Below are 19436 nucleotides of genomic sequence, written 5' to 3' on the forward strand. Positions count from 1 at the left end.
ACACTTTGCCCCCTTAACCTTACAAAACACATAAGATGTGCAGCTCTTTGAGCACTGCAAATCTCACTGCATGCTTTCTCATATGAGCTGGTGCATACTTCATAGTCCACAAAATAATATCATCCTGGTTCAGCAAATGCAACTTTCTACCCTAAGAGAACAAGCAAGCAGAAAATACGTACTCTATTGTGAGAAACTCACGTCTCAACAAAGTAATAGCATCATCCTAGAAGATAGTGGCAACATATGCAGCCAAAATGACCATTAAACTTTGATTAAAGTTACTGTCATCATACATCATCTCCATTTTCTTGTATGGGTCAATGACTCACTAGTCACCTAAAATATGCACTAATTACCGGACTGTTGTTGGTAAAGTGGAATTCAAGTATTCATTAATCCTAGCAAAACCCAGATTTCACTATCAAGGATCATGTCACTACAATAATCTAGGTTTCTGTTATATGTTAGAGTCTATATGATGGTGATGATGGTGATTAAGATGACGAAGTCATTATAATTTCAAACAATGCTAATTAACTAAAGTTAGATAATATGCATTGTTATGTAGGATTCAACTTGTCTTCTCCTATTGCATGTTTAGGCGGATCCGCCAACAGAAAAGTTCAAGAACAAACAACAAAGAATAGCACTAAAAAGAAAGGGAGTCTTCTTTTTTGTCCCAAACAGAAGAAGAGGGCAAACTGGTGAGCCCTGCAGATATTGAATTATCACCTCATCATTTGCAGAAATGTTGAATGCAGCTCATGAACTACTAGAACACTTGCTTGCCCCTGTGGACCTTTTGTTCATCAGTAGTGGCCGACCCATTAACCTGGTTGGTAATGACTATACAAACAAATGATGTATAGGCGTATAGCCTTTGCCGAATTTAGGGTGAAGGTCCCCATTTCCATCCTTGGATATCTTCACGTTAATTTTACCATGTATTTCGATGATAAGATTTGCATAGTTTTAGCTCTCGATAGGAATCAATCTTCCTAATAATTTGATTAAGTTGAAAATTTACTTACCTATGTCTTAAGTGATTTTGAACTATGGTAAGGATCGATGAACTTATTCATCTCTATTTGCGATCATTACTCAAAATCGTTCGTATAGTTCTACATGATCCCGAATTGTTCTACTTGTTGAATCACGATCATCTTAATGAGCATAATATTAGTCATCAGAAAAGAAAATTGATTAGTTGGTTCACGTATTTACAATTGAATACTGCGTAACGACTCTCATTACATTCAAAACTAGATATCGTCACAAGATATAGAAAAAAGTTTTTCTATTTCATTATGTCCATAAACATATGATGGTATTATTATACATGTGAGAGACAGGGCTTGTATATATTCATTTAACATTTTCTCTCGTATGTTGGGTGATGAGTAACGATTCCAAAGTGGGAAAGGTAGGTCCCTAATTAGGGTGTTGTCTGGTGGGTTTGGGGGCACTTCTCGCCCTTTCCTGCCCCATCGTTGGCTCTTTTCTTAGACCAATTGGAACCTCTCTCTATATAAACAACCCCCTTTCCCCTCCTCCATATTCAAACCCAACTCTTACATTCACACAAAGCTCAAAGCTTTTCAGTCATCACTTCCAAATCACACAAAGCTCATCTCATATTTTCTCATCAGTCCCACCAGTCAAATCTAAGCTAGATATGAAGATGAGCAGCAGTGCCAGCAAGAGGAGGCTATCTTCATCTTCAAGCAGAGGGCTTGGGGGTGTTCTCAAAGAGCAAAGAGCCAGGCTTTACATCATAAGGAGGTGTGTGGTCATGCTTCTATGCTGGCATGATTGATCTGATTCTGAAGAATTTGAAGTCCTAGCTTAGTTTACTAGCTATGTCAATTGCAAGGGGGCAGTTGGCTGATTAAGGAAGATTTTTGGTTTTGTTTTGTTTTTTTTTCTTCACTTTTTTCTATCTTCTTCTTGGTGGAGTACTACTGTAAATAGTGAAGCTGAGGATGTGATCGGAAAATTAGCTGAAACCAATTTTGTATGGAATGGCCTTTCATGGGCTAGATATGTATATCGGATAGCATTAATATATGAAACTTAATTTGATATCTATGTTCCTCATTCTTTTTCTTTTTACATAAACACTGTACTTGTTTCTATTGTGATTTCTGTTCGGATTTCCATCATTAACTTGGCACCGCCGTGTATACAAGAATTTCTGATAAATCAAGAGTTTGAATTGAATGATCTCAAATGATTATGGAAGAGGGGATTTTAGGAGAAGTAATTCTGTGAAGGCTCTACTTCTGCCTAAGAAAGTCAAACCTTAAACCTGGGTTTGTTTCACTCTTCTAGTATTATTTTTTTCTTGCTTAATATACTTAATTCCTCCAAACAAGTCATTGTGGAGTCTGGAAATGTCCAACTTATTATCATATCAGTTGTGTTACCACTTGGGCTTATACAAGATGCAAGATTAAGAATTTAAGATATACTCCCCATGAAGCTTCAAATTTTGGTTGGAGCTTGAGAGCATAAATATCTTCTCTAACAGTGTTTTTATTAAAGATGAAAGTTAAAGGGATTTATGAAATGGACCATGAGCATCCATAATTTTGGAGAACAATCATAATCATGCAGACCATTTAATCATTTCAACTGGGGATTGTTTTATAATTGTAAAGATAGGATTCAAGGTCCTTTCTAAAAAGGGCTTAATTAGTAGTTTGACTTAAACCTAAGTACAGTTTTAGTTGTGACAGAATTGAAAAATCTGTCTAATCTGTCTAATTGTGCAAGCCCTTCCTATTATTAGTTCCAAATTGTTAATTAGGGTCCTGTTTATTTCGTCTTAATACAAGAAACAAATTGTAGTTGGCCCATCACTATAATGTCTACCCTGATAATAATAGTGACAATAAGCTTGGTCTGGATCTTGTTGTCTTCAACCTAACAGCACAACCATATCCCTAAGATCATTTCCACCCAAGCCTTGTCTTCAACTATTTGCATTATTAGAAACAATGTGTAATCTCCTCGTGACAAGTTTGACCATTTCGTTACAGTGAAGTAGCACTAAACACGCTCGGAAGATATAACCAATATGATTAGAATGGATTGCAAACCTAGTTTTGAATCTTTTTGGGGCCAGTTATGCTCTTAGTTGTGTCCTAATTTTATTTTTATAATCGAAAAAAAATACCAAGTTTTAGGTCTAAAATGAAACTCGAAATACCCAATGGGGTTGGTAAGTGAAGTGCTGCAAGGCTGTGCAAAGATTCTCCTGATAATAAGAGGTTTTTGGTTCGAACCTCAATTTATGAAAAACATTTTAAAAAAAAAAAAATCATATTTAAAATTGCTCTGAACTCCGGTGTGGTTGCTCGCCTGGTCACTATTTTTGTTAAAATAAAAATAAAAAAATAAAAAATAAAAAAAAACTTGAAATGAAACCCAGAATCCTTTTGCTCTGTGGGCCAGTCGAATTATTGGATCCAACTCAGGTTCACGTGCGCCACGTGTACGGTAACGATGGGTCTCTTCCCTTTTGTCTCTTATTTCCTATTAAAAGTAGAAGTAGGAATGGTCAGAATAGAAAGAACTGCACAATCTGCAGGAGCACCGTAACACCATGCTCCGTCCACATCACATACAGACACCTGTACGAAACACTGTCATCAAATTTGAAAATTACATCTCACTACCGACACGTGTCAGGTGGCGGGTCCGAGTTTCAGGAGGGCTGAGAGTGCAGGGTAAATATTCTGTTGTCGGCCACACAGGAGAGTGCCGCGTCATCACTCTCTTTTGTTTGGGCTTGCCTTTTCTGAAATGCATGGGCCTCCGATCGGGTCAAAACAGCAGCCTTATCGTGCCCACGTGCGCCTCCCTAATCCGCAACCCCACCACCACAGAGAGACGTCTGGTTCTATTCTATTCACAAACAAAGTTGGTCGGGGGGACCGCGCGTGGTCCCCACGCGGCACCCATCTTGTAAGTCGTCCAATAATGTAGTTCATGATCATAGTCCCGCAAGAACTGGATTTTCCAAAAATGAAAATAAAGTGGCAAACACATCCATATGGAATCTGAGATGTGGTTTCGGTTTCATGATCCATGGAGATTGCATTTTAGCTGGTTTTTGATTTAGGGTTTTGACTTGTGTGGGGATGTGGATAGGAGATCGGTGATGTTTGATGGACGCTGTTATATACAGAGAGAAAAAGTTAGAATCGAACTTGAAACTTAATTCTGACTATTTGGTCTAACTTAATGGAGAATTTTGTACTATGATTTTCAAAATAGAAAATCATATCCAAGTGTTATGGCTGTCTCCTCAATAGTAAGGAGATTAGTAGTTTAATATGTTAAATTAGTATATAGAGTTAGATCAGAAGATTATGTTGTGGTAGGGCGTACAAGGCTGCTGAATCTAATCTCTAAGGAACCCTAACTGCACAGCATGTAGTGTTAGCAGTTAAGGTCATGTAATTACAATCATTTGCATGCTTTTAAATATATGATCAAGTCTAAGATTGACCCATAAACCAGTTTAGCTTAATCTGAGAATCTTGTGCAATGTATGGCTTGGGTAGAAGAGAACAAAATGACCTAACATTCAAGAACATTCATGATTTGCATTTAGAGCCAAAAATGCCAGAGTTGCTTTGGGCCTCTGTGCCATTTGCATCCTAGACAAGAGTAAGGGCCTGGCACAGGCGCTTTTTTAAGCACAGGTATACATTTCAAGGTGCTTTCAGCTCACCTTGGGAGTCTTTTCTTCATACTGCTTAGGGAGGGTACCCTACTCTAAGACCAAAGCACTTCCCTACAACATGTTACCAGACCTCAAGCATAGGCTATTTGCAAAGACAGGTCTTACTCTGGCTTCCCTACAAGCAATATGCTGTTGCCGGTGAACAGGCACTTCTGCAACCTTGAACTTCACTGTTGAGCCAACTAGCATTGTCCATGAATCGCCCCAAGTTCATGAATATTGCGATGATCCAACTCGTGTTGCTCGCTTCAGTACAGGCGAGCATTTAGTTAGTGTTTTCCTTTAACGTTGACAAGGCATGAACGTTACAATAATTTGATGGTCCACACTTCATTTTTGTGTTACCAGAATCCCTAATATGCTTAAGGTGACTTGAATGGTAGTCCTCAACAATATGACTGCTCACATCTTTAACATGCAACTCAATGAAATACAGAAACAGGAACTTTGCAAAACGCATCTATTAAGTCTGACCATTAAGATAAGGATACACATATCTGAGTTTGCCAACTTTAGAATACAGAAGTTACAAGGAAAACCCGAAACCTGATCTGATATGTAATTTGAAGCGCAAAGGGAGCAAAAGAGCAAGTTTTGATCAGTGCTTGAATATCAAATTTTTGTGACTTAAAGTTTACAAAAAGGGCGGTACTTTACCACCAGATGTCAATTCAAGCTGTACTACAAAGGGTTAGAGATGGACACTCAGCAGAGATGATTATCAGGCATGGTCTACTCAAAAGATGGTCACTACTAATGCGACCAAATCACTCAGCCAATTTGCCACCCCAAGAAAGGAAACTGTCCTGTGATCCGAATTCCTACAAAAGCAGTTGAGCAATGTATTACCATGAGAGAAAACGCAAAGAATGTATAATTTGGCTAATTCAATACGATGTACGAACAATGACAGGCAAGATAACGTACAAGCTGGCTAAGTCGGAAATCTGGAGGTGTTCCAAGTTCCATGTTAGCAGGATCGAGGGTAATATTTTGGCACTCCTCTAGATCCTTCTTTAGATTTTCTGCTCCTAGCTTAGCATAATCAGCAAGACATGGTTTGATCTGTGCTGGCTCATTTCCATGTTCACCCCTAATTGGAGATTGGCTCTGAAGGAGATCATCACACAAAGACAAGCCTTCCACGAGTTGTTGTGAATCTAGCAGATTCTGTGACTCACTGTCCCACCACTTTGGATCTTCCTGAGTATGGTTTACATCATTGTTTATTGCTTCATCATTTGGAATCTCTACGCTGTGTTGATCATGAGAGCCAGACTGTTCATATCCATGATGAACTTCATCTTCAAAACAGTCCATATCATGATGATTCATTTGCATCTAAAAGTAAAAGCAAGCCAACATCAGTATCTCTTATGTAAATCACAAATCAGGGATTTAGTACATGCACAGTATATGCAACTAAATATCTTGTCAAGGAAGAATAAAACTGTGATAAAGTATCGTTTTGAATAATTCTATTTCAATATGCTCATGAAAAAGCAATGGACGTACTTCTGTGCTTCTGAACCAATAGAGAAAAGGGGGAAGATGAATTATACCTGAAGAAAGGGATCTGTGGAAGCAATATGAGTACCTTCCCCAAAACCAAGAGTAGATTGTCTCCTTTCAGGGCGCGGAGGTTCAGGAGTTACTGAGTTGGGTTCTGCGCAAGTAATAGGAATATCTTCTACCAAATTAAAATCAGGGTTCAAAGCTTCAGGAATCACCGACTTAGGAGTAACCGGGTTGGCTTGAATCACAGGATCCGGAATCACTGACTTAGGAGTAACCGGGTCGGCTTGAATCACAGGATCACTACTTTCAGGAGAATTTTGATCAGTTTTATCAGCTTGCTTGACTTGCTGTTGCTGGTAATATATTTTAGAAATAACATACTCCCCTTCCTTCTCATCCTCATCAGTTCCAAGGTGATACTGGTGCATGACCCAATTGGTTTTCTCAGCTTTCCCTCCTTTGGCCGTGCTTGTATACAGAACCATAATCTTCTTGCACCCTCTTTGAACCCCGTCCAGGATCACTGGTTTAGTCCTTCCAGTCTTGTGCCAGCGGATATCACCATAATCATCATCATGTATTTTTCGACGCTTTCGAGTACCGGTGTTGTAAGCCTTAATTGCTACATGAAAGAAGTGGGATACACTTCCATCTTGCTTGATACCTAAAAATTTAGTTTTGGAATCAATAATAAAATTTAAGCACCACAGCACTAAACCAAATCATATATTTGTCACTTACCAGGCAGCTTCTTTGGATGAGAACATAAGACTCCGTCATCACCATCAAAATCTGTGATAAATGCATCAATAAAAGGATGGGGTCTCAAATCCCCTGCACCAGTTTTTGCAAGCAAGTGCCATATAATCTCTTGATCTGTTGGATCAAATTTCACACCCTTGGGTAATCCTGGCCACTCTTGAGAAACCTGGAAACAGAAATTGCAAATGAACTCACTTTCCAAGTTGTGCAAATCTTGTTCAAATTAGAAGCACTGATAAACAGAAAGAAACTTAATCAAGGATAACATTTGGCACACATATCAGCTGTTTACTATTCTATATGGTTGATACAGGTGATTATATGAAGTCTTCTTCACAAATCATGACTAGTATTCTAGAGATACACAACATCAAGGCAACTGGATATCATCATCTGACCTCATAGACATTGCAAGACAAAAGGTCTGAGATTAGCACACTACAGTTGATTGTAAGTCTTGAGGGGATGTCAAAGATATGAGCAATACTATCTTAGTTTATTTGTGTGTTGGTTGTGAGAGTATGTGCTGAATTCACATAGACTATCTTAGAATCAGGTAAGCGAATTTAGCCTTACTAGCGATGAACTGTCTTAAAATTATTGGTTTGATGAGGTGAAGTGAACACCCCTAATACAGGTGAGATTTCCAACAAATCAGATGACTTTATTAATACCTCTTGGCATCAAACCTCAATTTTAACATTACAAAATTTAAAAAATTGAGATGGAATTGTAAAAATTCAATTCCATGAAAGTTAACATAGTAAAGCATATGGAGCCATAAAATCCTTACATCACTGTTGTCGATTGTATATTGGCAGTTTGGGCAAGCTCTAGTTGGGTTGCTTTGCCATTTGATTCTTCCAGGATCACTTGCAGATGCACTCCTGATTTTTGTTGCGATTCTCTTTTTGTCCACCAACCAAGATGGTCTGTAACGAACATACAAATTAGTAACAGTTGAAACAAAAAGTTACTCTCAATGCCAGAATATGTATGCAAACCTATTAAAATCATATACACTAAATTGCATGTACAGTGAAAATATACAAAGACATTACGATTAGTATGAGGAAGATGATTCCATCATATTCCAGAATCACGTACGAAACTGCCTACAATTGTCAAATCTGTCGAGAAAACTACAGTTCTCATTTCTCAACCATGAAAGTACTACTATCAGCATTTGGCCGTTATTCGAAAAGTCTACAGAACCAGAAGGATTAAAACACAGAACTATGAGTTTGGCTAGGTCCATAAATACTTCAGGAGATCACAAAATTGAAGCTATCGGCAATAAACTCCCGACTTAGAGGGACGTACAGCACACAAGCACCAGATCATAGTAAAATGTGACTAAAGCAAGACACAATTCAAGAGAAGAAGCGTCCAAGCAGTCAGCCACATTGGATTATTTCACAATTTTCACCACATCAATAGCAAAAATGGATACAAAAATCACTAATTTACGACACGGCAAGGCCTTAGTAGTAACTCTTCATGCTCACAGCTAAAAGTGGCCACAGTCTCTTACATCATTTGCACCCAAAAAAAACCACATACACACAATTATGGAAACCCTCGCAAGTCTCAACCTTTCCTCCGAAACCCAAACTGTATCATCGTTTTTAACAAAACCCTCAAGACAAATCAACGATATTTATGAGCATAAACAAAAACTGAAGCAAAATCCCAACCAGATTGTACTAAAGCTTCGAGCTTTATATAATCCATTACTTCAAGAACTAATTTTTACGGAAGCTAAAACACTAAGACGATCAGAATCAGTTAGAGAGGGACTTACCCAGCCATGGGTGAAACGGCGATGACGATCGAAGACCACCGACTCTGCGGCTCTTGGAGGTTTCTGGGTTCGGTTGACCTATTGGCTTGACTTGGGCAATCGTGGGTGGTATTTAAATACCCAACTTGTTGAAGGGAACCACTTTTAGTTGTTTGTTTAATTTTAAGTGAGAAAATCGATTAGGGTTTGAATTTTGAAAACGTGTTCCCGGTAAAGGAGAATTAAATTGAAATAGAGGAGGGAGTGGCGGCAACTGATTCTATGTGATCCCGGTTCATGCTTCCTTGTGATCGACGGTCGATCTTGGGCCATCATTTGAGGGCATTTTTGCAACTAGTTATGAACACTCTTATCATTATTTATGTTGTCAAATGGTTCATCGACTAAAGCTACTACGAAGGCTATCTCCAACAGAAAGTGTTAAGACTAGCATCCGTGCTAGGATTTAGCATCATACATGTTCATTTCTGATATTCATAGTGATATCGAGTGTCTTAATAACGATCTTGGCAACATTGGCAAATGCATAGACAATGCTAGTGGCACTGTGACATTGAACCAGTGATGATGCGACTGCCAAAGGTCGTGAAGATGACGACAATGTTAGGTAAAAATGAAACGGTAAATAAAGTGATTTGATGTCTATGACATGCGAGAATGTAATGACGGTGACAGTGAGCGGTATTCATTTGAGTGACATACACTAACAACCATTACTTAGTTAGTAGCGATTATTCTAGTTTTACTGGTCATGAATACAACTCGACACAATAATGACAATATGTCTGTTGTTGAATGAAACTCCTTAACATTTTTTTCTTCTTAAGACCTAGATACAACTCGACTTGAGAGTGAGATTATCATATGCACGTCACGACCGCTTCTCGGCTTCTCCAGTCAAAAATGAATAGTTTAAAACCCTTAAGTAGTACCACACACAACTTATTGAGGTTAATATCGAAATCCAACAGGCCAATACACCTCTCGTCGTCTTAAGCTTAGGAACAAGTTTTGTTAGAGGGGGATCAAACAATTATCTACCCCAATCGAACTCGTGGTCGGGTTGAACCAGCCCAACGGGCCCTAATACAAAAAGGCTGGGCCTTGGTCCGTTTTACAGGCCTACTTGGTTCGTACGCATTGCTCTTTTCCAGAACAAGATTTCAATTCCCAAATTCCCCCAAATCCATCAACACCTTCTCTTTCCCACTCTTCTTCTCCGTTCAAAACCCCACCGTTCCGGCCGCCATGAGCTCCGCCAGACCCAAAAACTTCCGCCGCCGCATCGACGACGACGACGACGACGATGCCGACACCCCTTCCACCACTTCCACTCTCAAATCCCTCTCAAAACCCTCCTCCTCCGCCGCCAAGCCTAAGAAGCCTCAGAGCCAAGCCCCGAAGCTCCTCAGCTTCGTCGACGACGAAGAAAACGCCACGCCGTCTCGCTCCTCCTCCTCCTCCTCAAAACGCGACAAGTCGTCTTCCTCCCGCCTCGCCAAGCCCTCCTCAGCTCACAAGCTCACCGCCGCCAAGGACCGTTTGGTAAATTCCACCTCCTCCACCGCCTCCGCTTCTCTCCCCTCCAATGTTCAGCCACAAGCCGGCACCTACACCAAGGAAGCCCTCCGTGAGCTTCAGAAGAACACTCGAACCCTAGCCAGCTCCAGAACCTCCTCCGCCGCCGCCGCCGCCGAGCCTACTATCGTCCTCAGGGGCTCGATTAAGCCCGCCGACGCCTCAATCGCCGACGCCGTTAACGGAGCCAGAGAGCTGGACTCCGACGACGAGGAACAGCAAGGGAGCAAGGATAGGGTTGATGCCGAGTCGAGATTGGCCTCGATGGGGATTGATAAGGACACGTCGGAGTATCCTGATCAGGCCACCATTGAAGCCATTCGGAAGAAACGTGAGCGGCTCCGGAAGTCCAAGCCCGCCGCGCCGGATTTCATTGCATTGGATTCAGGGAGCAACCACGGCGCGGCGGAGGGGTTGAGTGATGAGGAGCCGGAGTTTCGCAACCGAATTGCAATGTTTGGGGAGAAAATGGAGAATAAGAAAGGTGTGTTTGAGGATGTTGATGATACGGGAGTGGATGGTGGATTGAGAAGAGAGAGTGTTGTAGTCGAAGACGATGAGGATGAAGAAGAGAAGATTTGGGAGGAAGAGCAGTTTCGGAAAGGGTTGGGGAAGAGGGTGGATAATGATGGGGCTAGTTTGGGGGTTAGTGCTAGTGTTCCTAGAGTTCATAGTGCTGCGCCGCAGCCCAAGGCTAGCTACAATTCAATCGCGGGGTATAGTTTGGCACAGAGTCTGGCTGGTGTGGCCAGTATAGGAGGGGCAACAGGAGCATCACAAGGTTCGAATGCTTTGTCCATAAACGAGCAATCTGAGATTGCTCAGAAAGCGTTGCTGGAAAATGTGAGGAAGCTTAAGGTACGAATTGCTTGTTTCTGTTTTCAAATAGAATTTTATGAATGCTGGTGTTATTTTTCCTTGGCATATGTGCTGATGCTTGATGCCAGATCATATAGGATCAATAATGAAATGAGATATTGCTTTTAGTGCTAGTGTCATGGATGTGTGACATAGTTATTTTCTCTTACACCATGAGTTGAATTGAAGCGGGATGCGTTTAACTAGGTCTGTGGGTATTTCCACACTTGGCATTAGGAACAAAACTATAAGTGACCGCTTCTCTTCTGTGCATTTTCAGTAGCTGAATTGCACCCCCTTGGCCTTTACCACTTAGTTCTTTTACTTTCTACAGAATGTTAAGTGCCATTTAGTTTATTTTTTGGCAACAGAAAGTTACCGATGATATCTTTTCTCACTTTACTTTCTGTTCAGTCTGACAATGGTTACATAGATGTTAAGTTGTCTTTGTGACATGCAAATACTGCAAGCCTTTAGTTTTATCTTGTTCAGGTATATATTTAAATACTAATGTAGGTATTGACATTTTGGTCATATCAGTCACTTGCGTGGATAAATTTCACTTATTTGCATTACCTATTTGAACAACTATACATCGGCAAAAATGTGTACTACATATGTTTTCACTTGCATGGTCTGAAGAGGCTTACCTATCTTATAGTTTAGCTGATCTATCTGTTTTTGGTTTTATTCAGTATATGTGTTCCATAATGTAGTGCTGTAGTATATGTATTTTTCTATGTCAGGAAACTCATTTATATGATCAGCATATGTATATGTATACTCCGAATATGTTAAATTGTTGTTTGTTTTGTTTTGGTTTTTTATTTACGACATTTCCTGTGTTCTTGAAAAAACTCTCAGGAAAGTCACGGAAGAACAAAGATGTCACTAACCAAGGCTAATGAGAGTCTATCTGCCTCGCTATTGAACATCACTGATCTTGAAAAGTCTCTGTCTGCTGCTGACGAGAAGTACAAGTTCATGCAAGAGCTTCGCGACTTTGTCTCTACCATATGTGACTTTTTGCAGGTATGATATTATCACATCTTATCTTGATTGAATATGAACTGCAAATTTATTTAGACTGGGAGCTGTTTATAAATATGGTTGACTGCATTATTCTAGATTCTTTTGCTTATACCTCTTATCATTCAACTCGTCAAATACGCACATGTACTTGTTTAAGTTCATAAGAAAGGAGGAATAGAGAAGATTGAAGAACTCACCAAACATTTAGTAGGAAGAACTAACCACACATTTTGCCATCTTAGCCAATCTACTTCCCGCACCACAACTCATGCACCATAATCACAATCCTAGTGTTATAAATTTACATTATTTCTAAAATGAGCTGTGTGACTGACTTTATATGGCAAACGAAAGGTCTTATGGGTTCAATCATTGATACCTATTGCAAATGACCGACTCTCTTAAACAACAATATCCTGTGATGATATTGAGAAATTATGTTTCTTCCATAAATTCTTCCACATACATTAATTCATCATAGCATTACTGAGTGGAAGATGAAAAAAGCTAGTCTGATGAATGGGTTGTGAATTGCATCAAGAATTATGCTGGGCGACCTGACTTCTTTAACAAATTACGGCACCTTCCTACTTTAATCATGCACAGATCATCAATCAATATTCCACTTTAGTTAGCATATAAGGCTGCTCCTGAAAACATCTTAGTGGATATCTCGTAGTTGACTTTTCACTACATTGGCTAAAAGGATCCCAAGATGCATTACACACATTACATAAGACCTTTTGACCTGTATTCAATGGAGGCTTCTAACTCGCCATAGTAGAAAATGGAAAATGGGTTACTATAGATATAGTCTGTCTTCGTTGCTCACTTCGTTTAATCGTTTACATATTTTCAGGATAAAGCTCCCTTGATAGAGGAGCTTGAAGAGGAAATGCAGAAGCAACGTGACGAACGTGCTTCAGCTATTTTTGAAAGAAGAATTGCTGATAATGATGATGAAATGATGGAAGTAGAAGCAGCTGTAAATGCAGCAATGTCTATTTTCAGTAAAGAAGGTACCAGTGCTGGAGTAATTGCAGTTGCTAAAAGTGCAGCACAAGCTGCTTCTGCTGCTGTGAGAGAACAAAAAAATTTACCGGTCAAGCTAGATGAATTCGGTAGAGATATGAACCTTAAGAAACGTCTGGATATGAAAGGCAGGGCCGAAGCTCGTCAACGCAGGAGAAAAAGGTATGAAGCTAAGAGAGAGTCATCCATGGATGTGGACAGTCCTGATCGGACGGTAGAAGGGGAATCAAGCACTGATGAGAGTGACGGTGAGAGTAAAGAGTACGAGTCACACCGCCAGTTGGTGCTGGGGACTGCTGATCAAGTTTTCAGTGATGCAGCTGAGGAATATTCACAACTTTCACTTGTCAAAGAAAGGTTTGAAAAATGGAAGAGAGAGTATCGATCAAGTTACCGTGATGCTTACATGTCATTGAGTGTTCCTATTATATTCTCTCCATACGTAAGGCTGGAGCTCTTGAAGTGGGACCCTCTCCGTGAGAACACAGATTTTGTAAAGATGAGCTGGTACTTGTTTATTCGTTTTTATTTCACACCTTCTATGTACACTTGCTTCCCTTGTTGGGCTTGGCCTGCTTGGTCAAGGCATCACTAGCCGCAGCATATGTTTCATATGAGCACTGTGCGCACACAAACATTCTGGTTTACATCATCATACTAATAAGGTCATTTTCCCCTGTGCAGGCATGAATTATTAGAGAATTACGGTGTACCGGAGGATGGTTCGGATTTTGCATCTGATGATGCTGATGCTAACCTTATCCCTGCATTGGTGGAAAAGGTTGCATTACCCATTTTGCATCATCAAATTGTTCACTGCTGGGATATTCTCAGCACAAGAGAGACAAAGAATGCAGTTGCTGCCACGAGCTTGGTAACAGATTATGTCTCTTCCAGTGAGGCTCTTGAAGACTTATTAGTTGCTATTCGCACCCGTCTGGCAGATGCTGTCTCGAAACTTATGGTATAACATCTGAATTGTCAAACATAATTTATGATTCATTTATGCAGCATAAGCACAAGATAGGTGGGCCTGTTTTGATTACTGGCCAATATGCTATAGAACATATGTTGTTTGATCAGATTTTTCGAACTATATTTACATTCTTCTGATAACCTTTGGTTTCAAGTGTGAGAAATTCTGATCAAAGAACTTACATGAACTTTCAATCATTTCTTATTTATAGGTCCCAACATGGAGCCCACTTGTATTGAAAGCAGTGCCAAATGCTGCAAGAATTGCAGCGTATCGATTTGGCATGTCTGTTCGTTTGATGAAAAATATCTGCTTGTGGAAAGAAATCCTTGCTTTGCCAGTTCTAGAGAAGCTTGCTATTAATGAGCTTTTGTGTGGCAAAGTTATACCTCACATTCGAAGCATTGCTGCCGATGTTCATGATGCAGTTACAAGAACTGAAAGGGTTATTGCTTCTCTGTCAGGGGTGTGGTCAGGTTCAGATGTTACAGGAGACCGTAGGTATTGCTACTGACCATTGTGCTTTAAAAAGATTACAATTATCTGCCATTTTAATTAGCCTCTCCCGTACTTTAGATAAACAATTTTTGCTGCTTAAATCAGCTTGCTTACTCATATTAGCCGTGTGAATGTTATGTATGATTTCTTAATCAACCTTTTGACTCATCTCTGTGTCCCTTGCATATGATGCACAATTCTTCAACTGATCTAATATAGCGGGTGATGTATGCCCAAATAGGGGTCTTCAATTCATAATAAAGTTAGGATCTATTTCCTTCAATTTCTCCCCCTCCCATACCTTGTGAAAGTTTTTCCCACTTTTCCAAGCAGGGTACTGCAGTTCATTTTAAGAAACTTAGTGCAATAAGTGGAGTTACCTTTTATTGTTTTTGGGGATTTAGGTGAGGTTACTTTAGTCGCAGAATGGTGAAAAACCCATCTGCCTTTGCATGGACATGTTGTTGAGTTGCCATTAGGTCCATCTCTCAAATGGTGTGAGGAAATCCTGTGAGAAAGGGAGAAAAGCATAAGGGAGTGTTCTGCAAAGAGCAAGGTGCCCTTTTGGTTTAATGCTTTGATGAATTGTTGAGTGTAAGTTCAAGGCATTCAACATAATATGCTTTCTATTTTGAGTCTGTTTGGCTAATAAGCTGACCAAGTCTAGATTCCCTTACAAAAATAGAATTTCTCAATTAAGAAAACTTTCTGATGTCAGTTTGTTTGTATAACTAGTCACTGGCTTAGTGCCCTTTGAGCATAAGTTTTCCTGCTGTCTCCCGATTCATTCTGGGTCTCTCTCTGATGTTTTCTTGTCTTTTACCTATATATAAAGTGTAAAATTGGTAATTTATAACTTTTGAACTGTACAATACCTGTAACTTTTACGTCAGGTCTTTTCTTTAACTTCAGATTTAATGTTATCTATTCATATTCCGAAAATGAGATCTAATGATACCAATATCAATGCAGCCGCAAGTTGCAATCCCTGGTGGATTATGTGCTGACGCTGGGGAAGACTATAGAGAAGAAGCATTCGCTGGGTGTTACACAAAGTGAAACTGGTGGACTGGCTCGTAGATTGAAGAAGATGCTGGTTGAGCTCAACGAGTATGACAAGGCCAGGGACGTAGCTAGGACCTTCCATCTAAAAGAGGCATTGTGAAATTGAGAATCCTGAAGATAGGTATCTGGACTAGCACAAAAAAAGCATGTTAAATGCCCCGGCCACAGATTTTCGACCATCCATCTTGGAGCAAAACAAGGTGCAAGTATTGGACCCCTAAATTTCAAGCAGACACGTCTCTCCTTATGTCATACTTGGACATACACAATCAGCCACAGCAACGTTAATCTCAGAACATGGTTCTCTCCGTTTTTGTTAAGTGTTAGCCATGTGATAATTGAGTTAGAGCAGGAGATCCCCTAGTTGGGGAATCAAGATATGAAAATTTTGAGGTAAATGATAAGAGAATTCGGTCCAATTGTTCCTTCTCTTTCAGGAATGCCGCTTACCATGGTGTTCCGAAATGCTACCAAGATTTCAGTAAATATGAGATGTTTTATGTTAACATTTTGACCCTGAAATGACCTGATTTTTACTTGTGCAAATCCTAATGGTATGGTTAGTGCTTTACGGTTTATTTTCTCTACGGCTTAAGAAAGCCATCTTCATTTGTGAATCAGTTCAAAGCTGGTCACCCAAAAACATAACCCATTTTCACAAGTCTAACGTAAGGTTATTAATTCAAGCACCCCAATGGCCCAATTGATATATAATATGTGAGATTTCCTTCTAATATATAGACAAAGAACATGATTTTGGGTCTGAATGCCATCTAATTAATCCAGAGTACAGTCAGATTCCAGTCAGATTCAATTTATAGGTGGGAATTGTATTTGCATTTGCGATTAGTTGTAGTTTTTTTTGTTTTTTTGTTTTTGTTTATCAAGATCAAAGACTTTTCTGTCATGGTTTATACAAGAACGCTTTTCCCCCTGCTGTAAACAGAAAATAAATTAGACTTAATTCCAATCAGCGTCCCCGGCGTGGGAGTTTCATAGTTACGGGTTTTTGCCAAGACATGGAGTTATGAGTACTACAGAATTTTTTTAATATAGAATGCTGGTTGACATTATGTAGAATCTCCATGCTGATCAAGCAACATTGCATTTTTCATATGCATCTTGCAATCGAAAGATTCATCATTTCACTCTCAATTTGTAGAAGGCAAAAGCAAGTGACAAACGTTTAGAACTCCTAGTTTCAACTCCAATTTCTTCCACGTACTTTTCATAATATCAAAACATGTTCTGTTGCTTAATCAAGTTAACAACAGAGAGCTTTCAAAATTTGCCACCCACTCTAACTATTTGTGTTTGTCTCAGTCTCATCTCTCCCTATTCATTAGTCTCATCCTGAACTCAGCACTATATATTATTGCAAAACACACTAGCTTGTCGAGTTGTCGAGAGAAGTATAGTCTAATTAAGTTTTTCTATGATCTTAGCATAGCAGCCGGTGACGGTGATGTACGCTTAACATGTCAATTCGTTTTTCCTTGAATTTTATGGTCAAGTACTCGGAACGTTGTAAATGATTGATAATGGAGTGGGTGCACAAAACGCATATGCATGGGTGTAAGATTAATTAACATAATAATTAAGGTATGATTTGCATGTTTGGACTAATTAATTAAGAAAAACCAAGATGATGAGGTTTGTATCTATAGGGCTTTGCCGATTTTAGCAAAAGATTCAGTGATTCAATCGTGGTGGTTCATATGCATTTGACACAGAATCATGCATCATATCCAAAACCAATTTAATAAAATTTGTCAATATATATAATTAGGTTGATATTCATACCAAACCCTTATATCATTGGTTAACAATATGGTTTGTAAATTGTGGATTGGCTAAATGATCGATGTTACTTCACGATGACATTGATGGATGGGAGCTAGAACAAAACAGCGGTGGATAGAAAATTAAGAAGCTAATAATATATATGATATCTTTGATCGTGGAGAGATTTGCGCCGCAGAGTTGATTCTACATGTGATTCCTCAAATTGAAAAAAAAGAAATTCTTTAGTAACAAACAAACTTAAAACACCATTTCAAAATGAGTATTAAGTATTAACCACGAGAAGAAGTTCAAACCTATTCAAAACCCAGTGGAGTGATGATGGAGATCATGGCTTCTAGAAAGGGAAAATCTATATTCAAGTTCACAAAACGCATACATTCTGGAGGGATGAACAAGGTTAAGAACCCGGCATTAATTTTTGTCGGCCAAGGTAGGGGATCCCAACATAAGATTAGTTTGTGATAGGGATTGATTAGACTGCCTTACATATAATTATCCAATGCAGGATCCAATCATGGTGCGTATATATATTCGATCAAAAAATCAAAAAATCATGGTGCATATTATAATATGGACTCAAAAATCATATTAATTTGAGATTTGACCTATAATTGATTTGTTTAATCTTGTGTTTACCTCGCGTGTATATATGGTTCATACAACAAGCTCGATCCCTCTGGCCTTTTGTCTTTTGATCTTTGTATTTGTTGCGCATAAGAAACCTAGTTTGCTGAACTAAGTTGGAACTTGAAACTTTGAAAGTCATATGCATACAATCGTAGAAGGAGTAGATGGATATATGCAGTGTGTGTGTAATCGCTTACGTCTTCAAATTGATGAAATATCTATGTTTGTCAATTGCGACGTGATCGATGAGGACGTGAGGACGTTCGATCGTATAGTTCATCAGAAACTTGCTGTTTAATTAAGTCTAGCTAGGTTGAAGTTGCACTGATGGATGGCTCTCTAGGTCAGATTGAGCACTTGTAGGGAGCCCTTGTACGTATCTATGTAGGTACCTGTAAATTCTTAAGGTGTACGTAAGACGGTGCAGGGTCACGTCAAATTATATGCATGATCAGAGTACGTACGTACTTTAGTATATATATAGTACTTAATTAGTACTTACTACTGAGTATTTGGGGTACGTAGTCTAAATTATATACTTGCTAGAACAAGTCGCTATTGAAGCAGTTAGTTGTAAACATGAAATGTGTGTGTGTGTCTGTGAATATCGCGCAGGAGATGGAAGAAGTTCGAAACCCAGTTGGAGAGGGTTAGCAGCTGATATGATGAAGTGGGCAGATATATGGACTTGTGGTAGATATGAACACAATTCATGATATGTAAGAACGTGAATGATTGATCAAGCTGCCTACTTCTTTCTGTGGGTCTTACACACTTAATTAGCACTCAAGAACAATACACAATTTGTTTGAGGCTTTTGAGAGTTTGAGCTATTCCTCTTTGTATTTTTGCTTCAGCGCATCAGTGTTAGTCCTTTCATCTCGTGTTAACTGTGGGTATATATATCCATCTATATATTAATAGGCAGCGACATCTCTATTATTCGCAAGTAGCTACTCATCAATCAATTTCATTTTTCTTTAATTTTGCACAAAAAAAGAAGAAGAAAAAAAGTCATCTAGAATCTTTATTCTGGAATACTTTTTGATAGAATCATAGAATTAGTTTTTTGCAGTTAGCTATTTAATTTATTTCCGATCAATTTCTACCATTTGACAATTGAA

General features: G+C 39.1%; 2 protein-coding genes across 2 annotated transcripts; one reads left to right on the top strand and one right to left on the bottom strand.

The window, feature by feature from the left end:
• Window positions 1-5266: 5266 nt before the first annotated feature.
• Window positions 5267-8950, bottom strand: LOC101306515 (NAC domain-containing protein 8-like). Its single transcript, XM_004297095.1, has 6 exons — window positions 8841-8950; window positions 7830-7968; window positions 7016-7202; window positions 6319-6938; window positions 5684-6097; window positions 5267-5577 (listed from the first exon to the last, which is right to left on the bottom strand). The coding sequence occupies exons 1-6, from the start codon at window positions 8846-8848 to the stop codon at window positions 5524-5526; spliced, it is 1422 nt and encodes a 473-aa protein (XP_004297143.1). The 5' UTR covers window positions 8849-8950; the 3' UTR covers window positions 5267-5523.
• A 1138-nt stretch (window positions 8951-10088) lies between these two features.
• Window positions 10089-16298, top strand: LOC101314276 (GC-rich sequence DNA-binding factor 1-like). Its single transcript, XM_004298259.1, has 7 exons — window positions 10089-10655; window positions 10710-11276; window positions 12141-12308; window positions 13168-13847; window positions 14025-14304; window positions 14528-14817; window positions 15787-16298. Exons 1-7 carry the CDS (start codon window positions 10089-10091, stop codon window positions 15977-15979), a joined length of 2745 nt encoding a protein of 914 aa, XP_004298307.1. The 3' UTR covers window positions 15980-16298.
• Window positions 16299-19436: the final 3138 nt, after the last annotated feature.

This window comes from Fragaria vesca, linkage group LG4, assembly GCF_000184155.1.
Source record: "Fragaria vesca subsp. vesca linkage group LG4, FraVesHawaii_1.0, whole genome shotgun sequence".
NCBI lineage: Eukaryota > Viridiplantae > Streptophyta > Magnoliopsida > Rosales > Rosaceae > Fragaria > Fragaria vesca.

What these genes read in the sequence shown, in the direction of transcription:
- LOC101306515 (XM_004297095.1), bottom strand. An exon ending in CCACAGATCCCTTTCTTCAG is followed by an intron (nt 6,098 to 6,318) that starts GTATAATTCATC and finishes TTTTACTTTTAG; the next exon opens with ATGCAAATGAATCATCATGA. An exon ending in ATTTCCGACTTAGCCAGCTT is followed by an intron (nt 5,578 to 5,683) that starts GTACGTTATCTT and finishes CTGCTTTTGTAG; the next exon opens with GAATTCGGATCACAGGACAG.
- LOC101314276 (XM_004298259.1), top strand. Translation starts at nt 10,089, where the DNA reads ATGAGCTCCGCCAGACCCAAAAACTTCCGCCGCCGCATCGACGACGAC. An exon ending in AGCAAGGGAGCAAGGATAGG is followed by an intron (nt 10,656 to 10,709) that starts GTTGATGCCGAG and finishes GACACGTCGGAG; the next exon opens with TATCCTGATCAGGCCACCAT. An exon ending in ATGCTGTCTCGAAACTTATG is followed by an intron (nt 14,305 to 14,527) that starts GTATAACATCTG and finishes TCTTATTTATAG; the next exon opens with GTCCCAACATGGAGCCCACT.